Raw genomic sequence first — 17,529 nt, forward strand, 5'->3', positions numbered from 1 at the left:
GTCTATTGAAGCTTTCTTGTAAGATCTTTAAATAGTCTTCAGAAATAGCTCTTCAGGCTTTTTGAAGGTCAGTCGAAGCTCTTCTTCAGATGTTGACTGCCTTTTGTTTTGGATCTTTGTTTCTCTTCCTATTAAGATCTATTAAGTTTTAACTAAGGACATAAAGTCTGTCAGTAAAGACTGATAGATTGATTGTAGATTCAGCTAAAGAAATGCGAGCAAACCATATGTGTTAAGTCTAATTGTTGAATGTTGCCCTTGTGTTTCCCCAACAATATGTTTTTCTAACATGGGGCTAGTAACAAAGTACCTAAACATACAATTTTAAAATGGTTCTTTGCTAAGTTGTGTGTTGTTCCTTCCTTGAGTTAGTTGATAAATGTTTAGGTACAAGAAATCGACTGCGAATTAGTAGGAAACCGATGTTTAAAGAAAAACTTCAGAAAGACTGGAAAGCTAAAAAGATAAGATAAGACTTTATTTATCCCAGAGTTGGAAAATTCCTTTAAATTGTAAGTTAAACACAACAAACGTATAACAAGTAGTCTAAGTAAGTACTATGGTACAGCTCAATAAAATATAAAACAACAAAAATAAAGTATAAAACTAAAATAAAATAATAATATATTTAAATGCATGTGTATCAGTTACCTGTAAACACCCCTAATCTGCAGAAAAAGTGCCAAAAATTGTCCTAGAAGCCTCTCCGGAAATGTGTTATTGTGAAAATATGCTAACCGGAAGTTAGCTTTGTTAGCTTTGATGCTAACTTGATAGCAGCGTTGCTTCCCTTTGTCAGAGGACTGACTTCCGTTTTTGTGTTTTCTCCAGGTTTCTGGAAATCGCTGTTTATTGAGACGCTACGATTTCTGCCTCCTTGTTAAGCAGTAGTAATTGTGCGTGGTTTTCGAGAGGGAGCTGGTAAAAGATCCCCCACTTCAGCTTAAATCGAGTTTGAGTTCATTTTCTATCAGCCTTTAAAAACTGTTTACCTTGCTAGCTGGCTCGAATCAGCCAGCTGAGAAATCACCTAGCATGTTTCGGTTCTTGAGTGACGTTGATGAAGATCCCTATATGATGTAAGTACTGACATTTCACACTTTTTTTCTTTTGACACTGGTGTCTTTGTGTTCTATAAGTGATTGGTAGCTATATTGCGGATTGCTAAGTTTAAAAAATTTCCACTGTCCCTTGTAGCAGGTACCCTCCGTTACTCCTGCCAGCTGTGGGGGCCTACACTGGTCCACCATATTGGATAGACAATAACAAAAAGGTGTTAGCGTTCAACAGTATTTAGTTATAACCAGCCGGTCACTACATTTAGCAGTCAATTGCTCTCATTGGATTTCCACTGTTTCTTTAAATCGCTTGTTTTTTAGGTTTAAAAGTGCTTACTTTTGTAGTCTGGCAGGTTTACATTAGCGCATTTCCCGCTGGCAAATGGATGAAAAAAATCCGTAATCTCGCAGCCCTCAGTAAATACAGCATATATGCATTTTTGGTTTTTTATTTCAGACAAAAAAATCGAAATAACAGGTGCAAGTAAATCTTCTACTTCGGCTAATATCTCACAAACAAACTATTTATTTTTAGAAAAGGCGCACTGCTTGATCAATTATGGAATATAACCGCGATTTTATTCTGATATTTAAACACACATAAAAAAACTTAAAAAAAAACATCACAATGCAAAAGACTACTAGTGAAAATTTCTGAATGGCATATATTTGTACTTTACAATAATGCAAAATAAATCAAAATATTATTTGCAAATGAAAAATAGCTATTTTTTTTCATCTAACTTTTCATACAGGTTTTATCAAAATGAAGGTGTACCACAAAAACAAAAGTATCAGTATAGTCTAACCCAAATAGTACATAATTCTAGATTTTCCAGATGGTGCTCTAATTATAGCCGAGAACTCATTTTGAATAAATGTGTATGCATATTCTCTTTGCATTCATATCATTCTCAAGACCTACTGTCTTGCCAGTCTTGCATTCTTTACATTAGTGCATTTCCCCCTCAGGCAAATGGATGGAAATGGAAAATGCATAATATTTTGCTCTTTTAATAAATGCAGTGTAAAAGCATTTTTATAATGGAAATTAAAAACAAAAAACAAAAACACCTTTTGTAGGTGGAAATAAACTTTCTGTGTTGACTCATTTCCAATAGGCCTTTTATTAATAAAGATGCAATGATTGCATCTCAGCTCTTCATCACACTTATTTTCCATTTAACAGATAAACATCAGCTTTCTGTTAAAACCACAGCACAATCTAACGACACAGATGCACAAAATGCAAATTTCAGTATTTGATTTGGGTCTTGATGTTATACAAGTCCATGTTTGGTGTGCCTCCAGGCTTACTGGCTGGTTATTAAACTAATTCATTGGCAGTTGTTTTTGTCCTTTAATATCTTTTTTCTTCTTTTTTTAATCATTTGGTCTATTACATTTTAAATTGGCAAACACACTTTAAAGGAGCAACCAGACAGACACCAATTTTCAGCAACAATGCAGCCAGAGTCATAGAAAAATAACTAAATTGAGGGGCTTAAAGCAAGAACGGACAACATGAAGTGGGGACTAATTTTCGACAACTATTCGTTAACAACCAAACATCAAGGTGTGTCCTCACTTTAAAGCTGGTTGCTAGTGGGTATTCCAGGCTCTGGTTGTCGAGGTAACCCACTAAAGTATTTACTAACCTGCGATAATATCAATCATTGATATCCTGTGCTCTCATTGGAAGTCTCTCAAATCGCTCACCTGAAAGTTGAGAAAAGTTTGTGTCTTCCCACTTTATGCTGCCAAAGTTGTTGCTCGAAGAAAAAAGTTTAATTTTTAAAAAATAATGAAAGAAAAAGAAAAAACAGTAGCAAAATTTCATTGATATTCACTGGTCACTGGTTGGAAAATCACTTTAGCTACAAAACGATGTGTCAGTTGATTGACTTGCTTGTTGAAACAATATTCAGATTATGAAAATAATGAAAACAAAGGTGGCTGATAGCCTGGTTAATAAAGCAGGGTGCATGAGAGAAGAGTTCGCTGCGTGAATTTATTAATTTTTTTATATGTATAGAAAATACACTATAATAGATTTTCTTATATTACTGGCTTTTCTTGTATTAAACCCCCAAACTGAAGAAAATAATAAAGCAAAATAATGGTTGGCTAAACTGGGCTCACAAACCCAGTGGAACTTGAAACACTTTGCTGGAGTATTTGCCTTGTGCTTGAAAGTTTACAGTTTTCCTCCTTGTGTCGTTTTCAGTTTACCTTCACCTATGTGAGTACAGTTCACACAGCTACACTCAGTTGATTCATACATGTGAAATCGAACACAAAAGTCTGATAAATGCTTTTGATTTCTTCCAGGGATCCGTTTGCAGCTCACAGGCAGCAGATGAGGAGTCTGTTTGGACCATTTGGGATGGAGCCTTTCCCTCTTGCTCCTCAGATGCAGCCACATCGTGCATCACGCAGACAGGTAACAGACTCTGTGCTGATAGATACTTTGTATGAGTTTTGTATGTCCAGATTGGCTTTTTGTTTACTGCCTTTTTTAAAATCTTAAGGTGTATATTTGTCTTTTAGGCTGGCCCTCTGGCTCCTTTTGGCATGATGGGAATGGTTAGTAACACCTTCTATGACCTCTTTTAACAACTGCAAACACGGTGCATGGTGACTTAATTTTCATTAAAGGAATTACAGAACTCTTAATTCTGTCACCAGCCACATGATGATATTCTGACTGATGATTGATAGGTTCCAGTGTAATTATATTAGACTTCTTAATAGGTTAGATTGAGGTTTACATCCCCAAAACTCTGTAGCCCTGAACATTTCAAGGTATTGCACAACGTAGGTGGTGCAAAGTTTAAGTTTATTGATTTGCTCGGATAAGAAAAAATAGCAGCAGTAATAATAGTTAATAATAGCTAATGAGTTGGCATCGAGTGTCCTGCTTCCTGTACCCTCTCATCAGGCAGCTCCTTCGCCAAGTATGTTCTCTCTAGAGAGAACCCACCGCAAGTCATCTCCTGCTGTGTCTGAACTTGCTTTTTCTGACTTTTTACAGAGTGTCAGTGTGAAACCAGCTCAATACAATATGGCAAAGCAAAATCTCTCAATAAAGTAAAAAAAATATGCAAGGAAGGAGCTCGGTTAAATATAGAAAAGTAAAAAAAGTAAACCTGAATAAAAATGCAACAAAATAAATAAAGGCACATTACCCAGATCTGTTATTACCTTAAACGAATCTTAAAAGAATGACTGCTGATTTAAAATAATAAAATAAGTTTTGTCATTTATTATATGGATTTTATGATTATGGTGGTTCAGCGGTTATCGCTGCTGCCATATAGCAATAAGCCACAAAGTTTAATCCTGCTGACCATCTTTCTGTGTTGAGTTTGCATGTTCTCCTTAGCCTGGGTGCCCCAGCTTCTTCACACAATCTACAGACATTCGTGTCAGTTATTTGTTTATCTTTGTTTGGCCTGTGCAGGGTGTATTTCATCTCCTCCCTGATGTCATCTGGGATCCTGGATTAAATAAAGGGTTAAAAAATTTAAGGGGATTGCTCAAAGAATGTTTTCTCCTACATAACGTAACACTTTTGGGCGTTTTCCAACAACGGGAACTGCCGTCATAGAACATCTTTCAGTCTGTTTTTAGCATAGAAGTGCATACTGTAGGTTAGATATCTGAGTGGCCCAGTTAATTGGTTAATCTTGAAAACAAAAAAAACATCTACTAGTCAGAAACAGGAAGAAGAGTAGCTATCAACACTGAAATTCTCCAGTATTGGTGGACGCAACAGTGTCCACTGTTGTTATTATCAAAGGGTTCTAGACCACAGTGGGAAACAGAGAGGCTGAAAGGGCTGTTTATGGCGCTGTGTAGCACCTCATGGCTGCCACGAGCTCCTGCACTGGAAAAGTGGTTATTGACAACTGTGCACTCAACACACAATGTATGCTGCTTTTCTGCCTGTGGTTGGGGACTACTCAAATGAGAAATGTAAAGATCCTCTTATTGCTTGCAGGGTGGAGGGTTCATGGATATGTTTGGCATGATGGGAGAAATGATGGGAAACGTGGTGAGTTGTTTTTTCTTTCCAAATAAACAGAAAGGAATTATTGTCGTAAATGAAATGTGTGTCTCACTAGTTCTCCATCATTTCTATTTACTTTCCATTATTTTTCTTCTTCCAGGACAGAATGTCTGGTTCACCAAACTGTCAGACGTTTTCCTCCTCAACAGTGATCTCATATTCGTCAACAGACCCAGGGGCTCCTAAAGTTTATCAGCAGACCAGTGAAACAAGGACGGGCCCAGGGGGGGTAGGAATAACTCATATTAGTTCAAATATATATACGAAGTTGTGGTCAGAGCCATGTAAGTAGACCTGCTCAGTGGCTGGGGCCTAATTAGTCTGCTGGCCTCATTAACACCAGTAAGTGTAGTGACTGTAAATAGATTATGTACAGTATAAATATCAGAGATGAACTTAAGTTCATCCCTTCCTGCCTGATTTTGTAATCTGAGGTATTTTTTGATTTGTTTTTTTTGTTTTTTTTCTTCCCCCAGATCCGTGAGACGCGGCAGTCGGTGAGGGACAGCGAGAGCGGCCTGGAGGGTCTTGCCATTGGCCACCACATTGGAGACCGTGCACACATAATGGCGCGTTCACGAAATCGCCGCACTGGAGACTGTGAAGAACGGCAAGACTACATTAACCTGGATGAGAGTGAGTCGACCCTGATTACAACACTAATCTTAGCTCAGGCTTCACCTACTATTCAAGCTAATTGGAATTGAATTTAAAAAGGGGGCAAAGGAGATGAATGAGGAGTTGTGACTTTGATGGTCTCACTTCACACACGTGTGATTTCTTTTTTTTCTTTTTGGCTCTTAACCCGGTGTTTGTTCCTGCTAGGTGAGGGTCCAGCATTTGACGAGGAGTGGAGAAGAGAAGCAGGAAGATACGCTCCCCCGAATGCTCGTGGGTTGGACTACGGCCGCGATCGACGAGGAGGCGGCCAGCAGCTCGCTCTTACCGCTCCTCCCAGTTCAACGTCCCCACCAGGTCATCGGCACGAGTCCCCCAGACACCGTCAGCCCCAAACCCGCCCACGTTACGACTGGTGAGAAGGTAAGAGAGATGTCAGAGATCATTGTGCCACTATTATTATAATTGCTGTAATCTGTTGTGAGCTTATTAATTTCTGAATGTTATCAGACATAAAATTAAATGGCCATATTTTACTCTTATAAATACTTTTTCGCAGTATATTGGTTTGCACAGTAAGAAATTATAAATGCTAAACGTTGTCACTGCTTTTTGATTTGCTTTTGTTCATTTGCACCTTGAATGCTAGGAGATTAAACAATGCCAGCTATTTTCCCTACATAGTTCTACAGAATGGTTTACTGCCCTTGTTTTAACACTTTTCTGAGACTGCTCTTCACACATGAGTACCTGCTGCAGTATCCTCCTGAACAATAGGTGCCATTACTCAGAGAAAACCTCCACATTACTCTTAGTATAGGAAGTGAAGAAGTTAGAGGTTTTTTTCCAAAGTCTTCCAAACTCTATTTTTCCAGAAAGTCTCCCTCTGCATAACCTTTGAATCTCGGAGCTTCCGTATTCATATATCATTAAAATGGCAGGAGCACCAGTTTAGCTCACTGGGATGAGCAGGCGACCATATGCCGCATCGCAGAGAGCGGTGGGCCTCACTGGCTTCCAGTGAAGTTCAGAGTTAATTTTGAAATATTAATTATAACATATAAAACCTTATATGGCCAGGCTCCTGTATATATAGAAGAGCTTCTGAAACCTTATAACAGCACATGGCCTGTCCAATCTATCTGATCATGTCTCATAATTTCATCGACTTAATTTCAGCAATACCCAAATAAACCTTCTTACCGTTAAAAAATAATTTAAAAATAAGGTTGTTTTCTTCTCTGTTTACTGTTTGCACCGCCACCGTAGCCTGATCATTTTCTTCTAGGAATCTTAAGTCCTTTAGGCTAATGCACAGCAGCCACAAAATCCCAGCACTGTGTTGGGGTCTCAGTGCTGTGCAAAGGTGTGAGCAAGCCTATTAGTAGTCGTGGGCCATAGATCACGCCTCAGTGATCTATGGCCCACAATATAGCTACCAATCACTCAGTTTAGTTTATCTAATGCACTTTTTTGGCATTGTGTGTTTGTCCCTCCAGGTGTTCCGTATAACAATGCGACCAGATTGAAGGAGTTGAGGATTTCCCCGATGCTGTGAACCACGATGAGGACGGGAAGTTGATGCCCGCCATAAATGTTTGATATGACTGGACTGTCTTTACATGAACAACATATTACACACACACACACACACACACACACACACACACACACACACACACACACAATGGTTAGAGTTTAAATTCTTTACTCTTACACACACAGACACACTTACAAACGCCCCTGTGTAAACATGGGTATAACTACACTCACTTAATGTATAAATATATATAAACACTCATTCTCTAAACTTGACATGTGTCTTTGCCCACTGCACTAAAGTGCTACAGTATACAGTACATCTGCTGTACAATCCATTTTATGTTTGTGAAGACACTCGTGTGTCGGTGAATTGAATTGTATACTGATAACTAATTAATGTAATAAATAAAAAGTTCATTAAACATTGTTAGATAATTGCAAAGTGTGCCTCTGTTTTGATGTTTTGGGGTTGCATGTCTTAAATTATGGAGTGTTGTTTAAAGAGTTTTCCGATTCTGTATTTTTCCTTTTGTTTTTTTTAAAACCCTTGCTTATTCATAAAATGTATTGACAGCTAAATAACGTGTTCATTTGTGTCAATGCAAGTCTACATACACATGCATGCACGCATTCATAGGTGTGCGCCCTCTTCATCTTCCCTGTGCCACCGTGTCTGCAGGTCATGTGATGTCCAGATGGCACGTTCAAGCGGGGCAGCCAATGAAAAACTTTCCTTTTCTCCAAACGCCCCATAGCTTCCCGTCTGCATTTCGCTCGTGCTGGCTGTATCTTTAATTACATCTAAGACTATTTTTAAATGCACATCCTCCCTCCGGCAGCGGCTGCTCCCGTCTACCTGTCTTCTTGTTTCCTTTAATCCCTATCATTAGATATCTAACGTTCCCCAACAAGGCGCCTTCTTTTCTGCTGTCTTTGCTAAGATGCATCCTCCTTGTGGTTGCTTTGTTGTCACATCTCCTGCCTGTCATCCACATGCACTTACTTCAGCTGTATCGCAGCGCTGCTTGGACCTGACAGGAAGCGCAAATGAACGTTTCATGTATCAGTTTGCTGGGACAATATTTTCATGTCACGAGTGCCTCTGTAGTTATCAGCAGTGAGCAGATGTGTACGCAGCACGTATGACAGGACTGCGTGGGTGTAAAGTAGCGGTGTATGTTAAATGCTCAGATGGTTACATTGTTTCCTGCACCCCTATTAATACACAAATCCACATTGCTCCAGCTCTTCTACTCAATTCCTCCTTCCTATCTCTTTTTCCTCTCTCCTTTCTTTGTTCCCTCCCCTCCTCTGCATCTTCCAATGACTCACATGCTCACCCTCCCCCCGTGTGTCATACGTTTTCACCCCTTCTCCTCCCACCTCCCCTTCCCGCTATTGCTCCTCATTCGCCCACATTCGCTCACTTTCTCCACCAGGCTTCAAACAAGCTGCAGGTAACGTTTAAAAAGATTGATCTGTTTCTTCAGTCCCTCCATCCCGCTCCCCTCCCCCATCTCCTCGTCGCTACCTGCGCTGTCTTTTGCGTCTCATCTCTGTTGGTCCGTGCTCTCTGTCACTGACTGAAACGGGCGAGAAATTGAGCTGGTTTGTGGTCTGGAACAGTTTGACAGATTTTTAAGTAGGTGCGCATCACTGGTTTCTGATTCATGTCTTTCTCTGTGTGAGTGTGAGCATTTTCCTTGAGAACCTCTTTTTCCACTGCTTTCCATCCTCAAGGCTGCGTCACTATCACCACAGTGTGTGTTCAAGTGGAAAAGAGGAAGAGAGTGTGAAGTCCTTGTTTTTCATATGAGTGCTTTTGGTATTTCACAGGCTATTTTCATACCGAGCTTCATCTTCACGCGCAGCTTTGCTTGCTCATGTGTTTCCTTCTCTAATTAAAATAACAGACTGAGTGTATGAGCACTGGATAAAATCTGCATTTGAAATGAGGCCAATGTTCCCTTGTTTTTATTTATTTATTTATTTATTTTAACAGGATGTCTATAGTGAATATTGTTGCCAGGGAGATCTTGGACTCCAGGGGAAACCCCACTGTGGAAGTAGATCTGCATACAGACAAAGGTTTAGAAAAAATAAAATCTCTTGTTTAATGTCTCAAATTAATGTTTAGATTATTTCATTAAGGTTAACTACATCCTTCTCCATCCTCTTTCCTCTCCCTCAACCTTTCACCCCATTACGTCTGCCTCCTCTATCCACCCACCAATCATATGCTTCGATTCCAGGTCTTTTCAGGGCTGCTGTTCCCAGTGGTGCCTCCACAGGCATCTACGAGGCTCTGGAGCTCCGAGATGGCGACAAGACTCGCTACAAGGGCAAAGGTGTGAACACTTACAAAGATGTCTCCCCTGCACTAAGCGCTCTTGTTTTTCTGCCTGTATCTGATTTTGCATGATGGTTCTTTTCCTTATTGTAACAAAATGGGGACTAACTGGCTTCACGTTTTGCACTAAAGGTGTGACAAAGGCTGTTGCTCACATTAATGACACCCTTGGACCCGCCCTCATCCAGTCTGTGAGTACTTCACTTTGGCTCAGTTCAGTTTTGTTTACTGTACACAGCACAAGTTCACAACCAACAGTAACCTCAAGGTGCTTTCTGTTGTAAGTGAAATGTTATAGTATTACAGAGAGAACCAAAAACATCACATGCGCCTCTATCACCAATCAGTGTGGGGGGAAGAAGACTCCATAGACTGTATATAGAAGATGGGTGAAGCCAGCATGACATTGATTTCTAGGTTGGCTCCACATTATGAAGCCTAGCTGTATTTGTTTTGTTTTTGTTATACAGGCACACCTGCTAAGTGACATACTTCTTAAAATACGAGAGGTTTACTCATCCTTTTGGATGGGCCATGCTTCATTGCAAGTCATATTATTAGTACTGTTGGTGCCAAAAGGCAGAGGTCCTGTTCATTAAGTGGAGTTTAGTGCTTGAGGCCTAGCAAACAACAACTGGCTCCAGCTCGTTGTGTTGGAATATATGCAGGTCAGAGTGTCCACACTCCTGTAATGTTAATTAGCCATAGAGACTACAGTCCCGTGTAAATATGTTATTTACCAGGCTAAGGTTTTGACTTTAAACTTGTGAGTCACTGTTGGACAGAACCCCAAGTCGCCATACAAGGAACTGCAGATTTAGCATTTTGGCATTGGCTTCGTTTTGCTCAGAAGAAATCTTCAGCAGCATTTGGCTCAGGGAGGGGCAGCCATCTGTTGCAGCCAGTTAGGCTGAGGGTAAAGAGAAACAATGGGCAAAAACAAAGGGAGAAGATACACAGTTAATGTAGTGCAATAGTGACATAAAAATGCATAGGAAGAGAAGACGATGGGAGTGGAGAAGAAGTGATCAGTGCATCAGCTTAAGGCTACATCAGTGTAACTAAGGCAGGGGGTGGCCAACTCGAGAGCCGGTGTCCTGCAGGTTTTAGATATCACCCTGGATCAACAAACCTGATTCAAATGATTAGTTCATTACTAGGCCTCTGGAGAACTTCAAGAAATGTTGAGGAGATAATTTAGCCATTTAAATCAGCTGTGATGGATCAAGGACACATCTAAAACCTGCAGGACACTGGCTCTCAAGGCCTGGAGTTGGCCACCCCTGAACTAAGGGATACCTCAGGGTCATCTAATCCAATACTAACTATAAGATGTATCAAAAAAAAGGGAGAGCTTGAACCCAAACCAGGAGAGATGGGCGCGATAGCTGAAGCACTGCCCCCCTTTAAATCTGAAGGAATCACAAGTAAGCCTGTATTGTGAGAGCAAAATGCTCTATTAAAATAGTACATGATGGGGATTCATCCAGCAAAGTGATGGGATAAACAAAAGAATATTCAGTTTATGCTGCAGAACCTGATGAGCAGCCGAGCGGGACTGAAATGAAAAAATCTGTTTACTGTATGAGGAATATTGTGTTTTTCTTCCAGGGAATCAGTGTGCTGGAGCAGGAGAAGCTGGACAATGTGATGATTGAAATGGACGGCACTGACAACAAATGTAAGCCTTGCTCACATCTCGTGTGGGGTGATGGTATATATGTGTACTGACATGTTTCCGCACCAGTGAGTACCGACTGCATGTGTGCGTTATGTTTGTGACTGCCTCTATTTCGCCTCCAGCTAAGTTTGGTGCCAACTCTATTCTGGGAGTATCGCTGGCCATATGCAAAGCTGGCGCAGCAGAGAAAGGTGTCCCCCTGTACCGTCACATTGCTGACCTGGCAGGAAACAGAGAGCTGGTCCTCCCTGTTCCTGTGAGTTTTATAGTTTTTAAAAAAATTAATTTTTCTCCAAACATAAATGACCAATCATAAAAAAACCCACATCCATCTGACATTCTTTTAGGCTTTTAATGTGATTAATGGAGGCTCTCACGCTGGGAACAGGCTGGCCATGCAGGAATTCATGGTTCTTCCAGTGGGTGCCGAGTCTTTCCGTGATGCTCTGCGTGTGGGGGCGGAGCTCTACCAGACACTGAGAAGTGTCATAAAGGAGAAATATGGTCAGGATGCTACAAATGTGGGTGATGAAGGGGGGTTTGCCCCTAACATACAAGAGAACAGTGAAGGTAAGCACGGCGACCACCTGAAAACAATTTCCTTCAGCCTAATCTAACATATCGCTCCTGTTTCTTCCTGTCAGCTCTGGAGCTGATAAAGACAGCCATAGAGAAGGCGGGCTTCACAGATAAGGTGGTGATAGGAATGGATGTTGCTGCTTCAGAGTTCTTCAGTGAGGGCAAATATGACCTGGACTTTAAGTCGCCACCAAATGCTGCCCGCAACATCACCGCTGATGAGCTGGCCGCCATCTACCAGGGATTCATTAATAACTACCCAGGTGTGTAATGTGGTGTGTGAGTACACATGTTCTCCAGAGAGCACAATGTGGGCACCTCTTAGTCATTAAAAAAAAAAAAAGGGGGGGGGGGGGGGTGTTATTGATTTCTCTAAGCCTCCGTCAGCTTGAATCAAAGCATCAGGGCTATCGCAGTCGACTCCATATGTTTTTTTTCCTCCCACCATATTTCTTTTGTCACATTTTAGAAAGAAATAGTCAAAGAAAAAGAGAAAAGGGGCGGCAGAATGAGCCTGGTCTCGCCTCCTGACACATGAAGCTGTTAAGGAAGATTTAATTATGTGCTACATTGCAAATTTGGCAAGCGGGGTACTGCTCTGATGTGGGTCTTTACCCTGTAAATGGTGTGCATACTATTTGTGGGCTGTGTGCATGTTTGCATCTGTAATTAATAGCAGTAGATCTAAAGGCATTAGAACAGCTACTAGTGATTTCAGCTAGCCTTGTGTTTCTCCTACAGTGTTGTAATATTTGAGTCATGGAGGAAAATGATCTTACCCATGTGTCCTTCCCTCTAGTGGTGTCTATTGAAGATCCTTTTGACCAGGATGACTGGCCCGCTTGGTCTCAGTTCACAGCCTCAGTGGGTATCCAGGTAAGATATTACAAATTATGCCATTATTATGTGGAAGTAGATCAGCGCAGCTCTTCTTCAACAGGTAATCTCGTATTCCTCCTCCTTCCATTAAACAAAGAACAGTCAAAATTAATGGTGCAGAAGTAAAGTCATCCTGTTTTTATTTAGCAGAATGAGCCAAGCCGTAAAAAGCAAGTTTCTATCAATATCCATACACATTAAAGCACGTACCCCTCCTCTCCCCTCCAATACTGCTGTCTTATTTATTCTATGTGGACCAGAACTTCATTTACACACTTAGAGATACAACAAAGGTTAATGCCCCCTGAATAAGTACACGTGATACTAATCCCCGTGCCCTTCACTTCACTCGCTGTGCAGGTTGTTGGAGATGATCTGACAGTCACCAACCCACGAAGAATACAACGAGCTGTGGAGGAAAAAGCCTGCAACTGTCTGCTCCTCAAAGTCAACCAGATTGGGTCTGTTACAGAGGCCATCAAAGCGTGAGTTGACTTTATGTGTTTCAAGCCAAAATCTGTGGGCACACACACGGATTGCAGTTATACTAATTTCCTCTCTGGTTTTCCAGGTGCAAGCTGGCACAGGAGAACGGCTGGGGCGTGATGGTGAGCCACCGCTCAGGAGAGACAGAGGACACTTTTATAGCTGACCTGGTGGTTGGTCTCTGCACTGGACAGGTAACACATGCCACAGTCTGACAGCTCATATCCCTCTGCTAGCTTAACTGCTTATTACTGATCACGTTTCATGCTCTAAGTTTTCCTTGGGTCCCGGTGCATAAGCAACATAACAGCAACATAACAGTGCAGCATCACACTTTGGGACCATACAAAGCAGCAATAATCAGAATCAGCATCAGCATACTTTATTAATCCCTAAGGAAATTATGTATGATTATTGTAATTATGTATAATAATATGTATTATACATGATAAAGCAGTGCAAATAAGAGCATGAGGTAATAAACAGATGTGGAAATGAAGCAGCTCAATATTCATTAACTTTTTACTGTACTTCTAAAAACAAAACAACTGAAGTCCTGAAATTAATAAGTTAACTAATCAGTGCATTGATAACAACAGTGAAATATCAATACAGTCAATTCAGTTTAGTTCAAGGTGCTTTATATTGGAAGGTAAAGACCCTAAATTGTTAGAAAGAAACCTTAACAGTCAGCCAGCCCACTTGGCAACAGTGGGAAGAAAGAACTCCCTGACAGAACCAGGCTCAGGGTAGAGGCAGCCAACCACCGTTCCCAGTTGGGTGTGAGAGGGAAAAGAAGAGAGCAGAGACGGGACGAAACGCAAACTTTAGGAGATAAACATACAAAACATTTGGTCATAAGATCTTCATAATGCTAATAATTTGCAGCTTGTTTTTCTCAACACTTTTGTCTAAAAATATAATTTTAAGAATAGTAGTCAGAATTTGTAACATTATACACAGAATAATATATGTATTAAATATCAAAATGCCAGTTAGTTATTGCCTCGGTACAGAGTATTAGTACTAAATGTGCAGAACCTGCTTGAGGGGAGTGTAACCCGGTTACGTTGTTCCCTAAATGCTTCATATGCAGGCAGTCTAAAGCTGAAAACAAGTAATAATCAAATTGTGAGGACTGCAGATCGAAACAACTTTATCCTCAGCACTGCACTTACTGGAGACTCCAGCAGTCCACCTCCCAAGTAGGAAGAGATCAGCTAAACGTTGACAGGCGATCAGACATGTGGAGATTTGTTGAATTAATGATAAAAGTTCAGCCACGTCTGTAGCTGTTAGTGTTTTTTTTCTTCATTCAGATCAAAACTGGAGCTCCCTGTCGATCTGAACGCCTGGCCAAATACAATCAGCTCATGAGGTGGGTATCTGTAGCTTACATTGCATAAATGTATGTACATGGTATGCAAATGGATTCCTGTATAGCGCTTGCACTATTTTGATATTTCTCCTCTTGTCTTCATTCTTTTATCTGTTGTCATCTTCTTTCACATTCACCTTCCTGCTCTGCATTTCACCTCCTCTTCCTCTCAGGATTGAGGAAGAGCTGGGCGATCAGGCTCGCTTTGCTGGACACAACTTCCGCAACCCCAGCGCCATTTAGGGAGTGGGGTGCCAGTGTTCTCAGCAGACAAAATGAGAGAGAACAAAAAAAACCCACACATACATATAAATAGTGTCATATTTCCCTGATTAGTTCTATGTGGTGAGAAGTTTACGTGTATCAGCAAAGCACTAAACACACAAAGATGAACTTAAAAGCATCAAAACGAATTCGTTTTCACATTATAGCTACAATATATCGATCTAACACTTCAGTGAGTGATAGAGATGATTGCCTACAGCCAGCCTCCACGAATCCTAACAAAGCCTGGTGGAGGAAAAAAAAATCTACTGAACTACTGAGTCACACTCCCCTTCACGGGCTTGTTAGTTTCTCTCATTTTCCTGAGCCCCCTGACTCTCTCCTTTTCACTTGCTGCAGAAGTGTTTTGATCTTTTTTGTGCCCTGTTGTTTCCTCCTCTTCCTCCTCCTCCTGTTTAACAGCTTGCTGCAAAGTTGTGTCTGCTACTTTGTCTGTTCAAAGTGAAGCTTAATAAAGAGATGGATATATGTTAACTCTAACCAAAGATCTGGGTGTGTTTGTTTTGAGGAGAAGCCTCACTGTGCTTCTTTTTGAGAGGTAAATATAATCGGTTATGGAGCAAAACTAGAAACCCATGTAGCTCTGAAATATTATCTTACAGGGTTTATGATTATAATTTCAAACCTGTGGTGAAATAAGGGAATCTTTTAGCACAAATGTTTTTTTTCTATAGGGGTTTGTTTGTTTGTTTCGTGGTCTTTGTGACTGAAACAACTTCTGGATAAGAAGAATGAGTTGTTCATACGTAAAGACTTCCTATAATGGTTTGAATATTTCAAGCCTGTTCCGTGCCTCTTTCATGCAGGTAAAAACACTTTTGCAGGGAAACACCTGTGCATCCTCGACTTTAGCTCCTCCTGCTGCCTCCTCTGTCCTATAGATGCAATTTGGGAATGGATTTCTGGGTCACAGTCAGGAGGACACAGAAGACAAGGAGGCACAAAGTAGTAATGAGAAAAGCCCTGTGCCTTTGTCAGGTCATAGTTGCTGTAATGTTTCCTTTTAGTGACCCTGTGTGTTTTAAGACTTATCTTGTTAGTCTCTTTTTTTCATGCTCTATCCTGCCGTCATTGCGCAGCGTTTGTCTTTTAAGTTAAAGCAACTTTAATTACTTTAATTTAATCTGTGTGTGTTTGGGTCAAAGAGTCTCTCCAGTTTGACAGTTTGGTTTCACAGTTCATGCACAACAACAAAAAATGTTAAAGTTGTGTAGCTGTCTTGACTTCTTTACACATTGCGACTTAAACAGACTTCTGTGATGCACAGAAATTCATTAGAATCGCATCGTTAAATATAACCAGCTGTCAGAGGCAAACACCTGCTGTTTTCGTCAACAGTCTGTGTCATAGCAGATCATTTTGATACTACAGGAAAAGCACAGGTATTATTGGGAATATTTAAAAAGACCTGTTGCCGAGTGAAAAGTGGCTCAAATGTTACATCCACAGGCAGCAGTGCAGCAGCTTTTTTTCATTTTAATATTATTAATCTTTTATACTGCATAAAAAATAGTCTTTAGAAACTGTTTTAAACAATGTTATTGCAGCAAGTATCACAGAAGGTAATGACTTTATATAATCTAATACAAAGAAGTTTATATTAGGAGAAGAGACAGTACACACACAAAGACAGCTATACATATAGTGGATAGATTAATGTAAAGTGGATGTAGGAGTGGAGACAGTTGAAGCGTGGGCTAATAAACGTGTAAATTATGTAAAGTAGTCTATTAATATACCAATCTTTTGATAAAGGTATAATAAATGTGCAGACCACTTAGAAAAAAACATCGTAATAGGAAAACTAAACAACCCCTCCAACACACGGCCCGTAATACCCTAAGATATACATTAGATGTACCAGCTTAACACTTTAATACAGTAGAATTAATATATTTCTCAATGAAGGAAAAATCTCAATAAGCTCTTTTTCTTTTCTTTTAAGCATACTCAAAAGAAATAAACTAAATAAAATAAATTGAAATAAATGAGGTTAATAATGAAGTGTGTGGAATCTGGAGCTCAAGAGGATAAAATGTAAATGAAATACAATAAAACATCATGTAAGCTATTCTAATTATGTTTTAGTTTGTTTACTGAATTTGAGATATTTCACTGAATGAAGCCATTTTATTGTTATACTCAGCTTTTATTTAATAACAATAATTGTAGTATTACTATGTAACACTTGTTTACATTGTACTATTTTAATTTTGTTGGATTTTATTTGGATTTTAAAGGATTACAATTGGAACTGTATTACAATTAAACTTGTCTACTCCTTTTAGTTTTTACCGTGTTTTGTCGTTCTGTATTTTTTTATTGATTTATCAATTTATACATTGCTTTATAAATTTAGCCTGCCTATTTCAGTTTTGTTGCAGGTTAGGGAGAAATAAAGCATGTCTTGTCTTAAAAGCGGAATATAATGCAGTAAAGTGGCTTTACAAAGTAAAATAGCAAAAATAAAGCAGAATATTGTAAAATAATCTGCCACATTCATGCAGTTTGAGTGTGTGCACCTTCACTTTATCTAAGTCAATGTGGGTCTTCTATAAGGAACAAAAATAAATTGAAATACAGAACATGTAATTATTAAAT

General features: G+C 39.9%; 2 protein-coding genes across 4 annotated transcripts; both read left to right on the plus strand.

Annotated features, from left to right (window-relative positions):
- Positions 1-742: 742 nt before the first annotated feature.
- On the plus strand, positions 743-7,725 carry mlf2 (myeloid leukemia factor 2). The gene is made up of 9 exons (XM_085471656.1): positions 743-1,079; positions 3,286-3,300; positions 3,390-3,501; positions 3,609-3,644; positions 5,062-5,115; positions 5,231-5,359; positions 5,607-5,766; positions 5,956-6,171; positions 7,248-7,725. Exons 1-8 carry the CDS (start codon positions 1,036-1,038, stop codon positions 6,165-6,167), a joined length of 762 nt encoding a protein of 253 aa, XP_085327782.1. The 5' UTR covers positions 743-1,035; the 3' UTR covers positions 6,168-6,171; positions 7,248-7,725.
- An 873-nt stretch (positions 7,726-8,598) lies between these two features.
- On the plus strand, positions 8,599-15,428 carry LOC146698828 (gamma-enolase-like). Of its 3 annotated transcripts, none has more exons than XM_085471653.1 (13): positions 8,599-8,747; positions 9,293-9,378; positions 9,543-9,638; positions 9,773-9,831; positions 11,252-11,321; positions 11,444-11,577; positions 11,669-11,891; positions 11,966-12,163; positions 12,700-12,776; positions 13,140-13,264; positions 13,351-13,459; positions 14,585-14,643; positions 14,817-15,428. In XM_085471653.1, the coding sequence occupies exons 1-13, from the start codon at positions 8,614-8,616 to the stop codon at positions 14,884-14,886; spliced, it is 1,440 nt and encodes a 479-aa protein (XP_085327779.1). In that variant the 5' UTR covers positions 8,599-8,613; the 3' UTR covers positions 14,887-15,428. The 3 variants fall into 3 exon arrangements, with proteins under 3 accessions (XP_085327779.1, XP_085327780.1, XP_085327781.1); XM_085471654.1 differs by lacking the exon at positions 8,599-8,747 and adding an exon at positions 8,808-8,936; XM_085471655.1 differs by lacking the exon at positions 8,599-8,747 and adding an exon at positions 8,808-8,932.
- Positions 15,429-17,529: the final 2,101 nt, after the last annotated feature.

This window comes from Copadichromis virginalis, linkage group LG11 (genome assembly GCF_057382275.1).
Source record: "Copadichromis virginalis isolate Kocher_CV1m ecotype Utaka linkage group LG11, C_Virginalis_male_GT1.1, whole genome shotgun sequence".
Classification (NCBI taxonomy): Eukaryota; Metazoa; Chordata; class Actinopteri; order Cichliformes; family Cichlidae; genus Copadichromis; species Copadichromis virginalis.

Excerpts from the sequence above, each read along its gene's own strand:
- mlf2 (XM_085471656.1), top strand. The coding sequence starts at position 1,036 with ATGTTTCGGTTCTTGAGTGACGTTGATGAAGATCCCTATATGAT. Across the intron at positions 5,360-5,606 it reads CAAGGACGGGCCCAGGGGGG|ATCCGTGAGACGCGGCAGTC; the intron begins GTAGGAATAACT and ends TTCTTCCCCCAG. Across the intron at positions 5,767-5,955 it reads CTACATTAACCTGGATGAGA|GTGAGGGTCCAGCATTTGAC; the intron begins GTGAGTCGACCC and ends TGTTCCTGCTAG.
- LOC146698828 (XM_085471653.1), top strand. The coding sequence starts at position 8,614 with ATGACTCACATGCTCACCCTCCCCCCGTGTGTCATACGTTTTCACCCC. Across the intron at positions 9,639-9,772 it reads GACTCGCTACAAGGGCAAAG|GTGTGACAAAGGCTGTTGCT; the intron begins GTGTGAACACTT and ends TTTGCACTAAAG. Across the intron at positions 12,164-12,699 it reads ATTCATTAATAACTACCCAG|TGGTGTCTATTGAAGATCCT; the intron begins GTGTGTAATGTG and ends CCTTCCCTCTAG.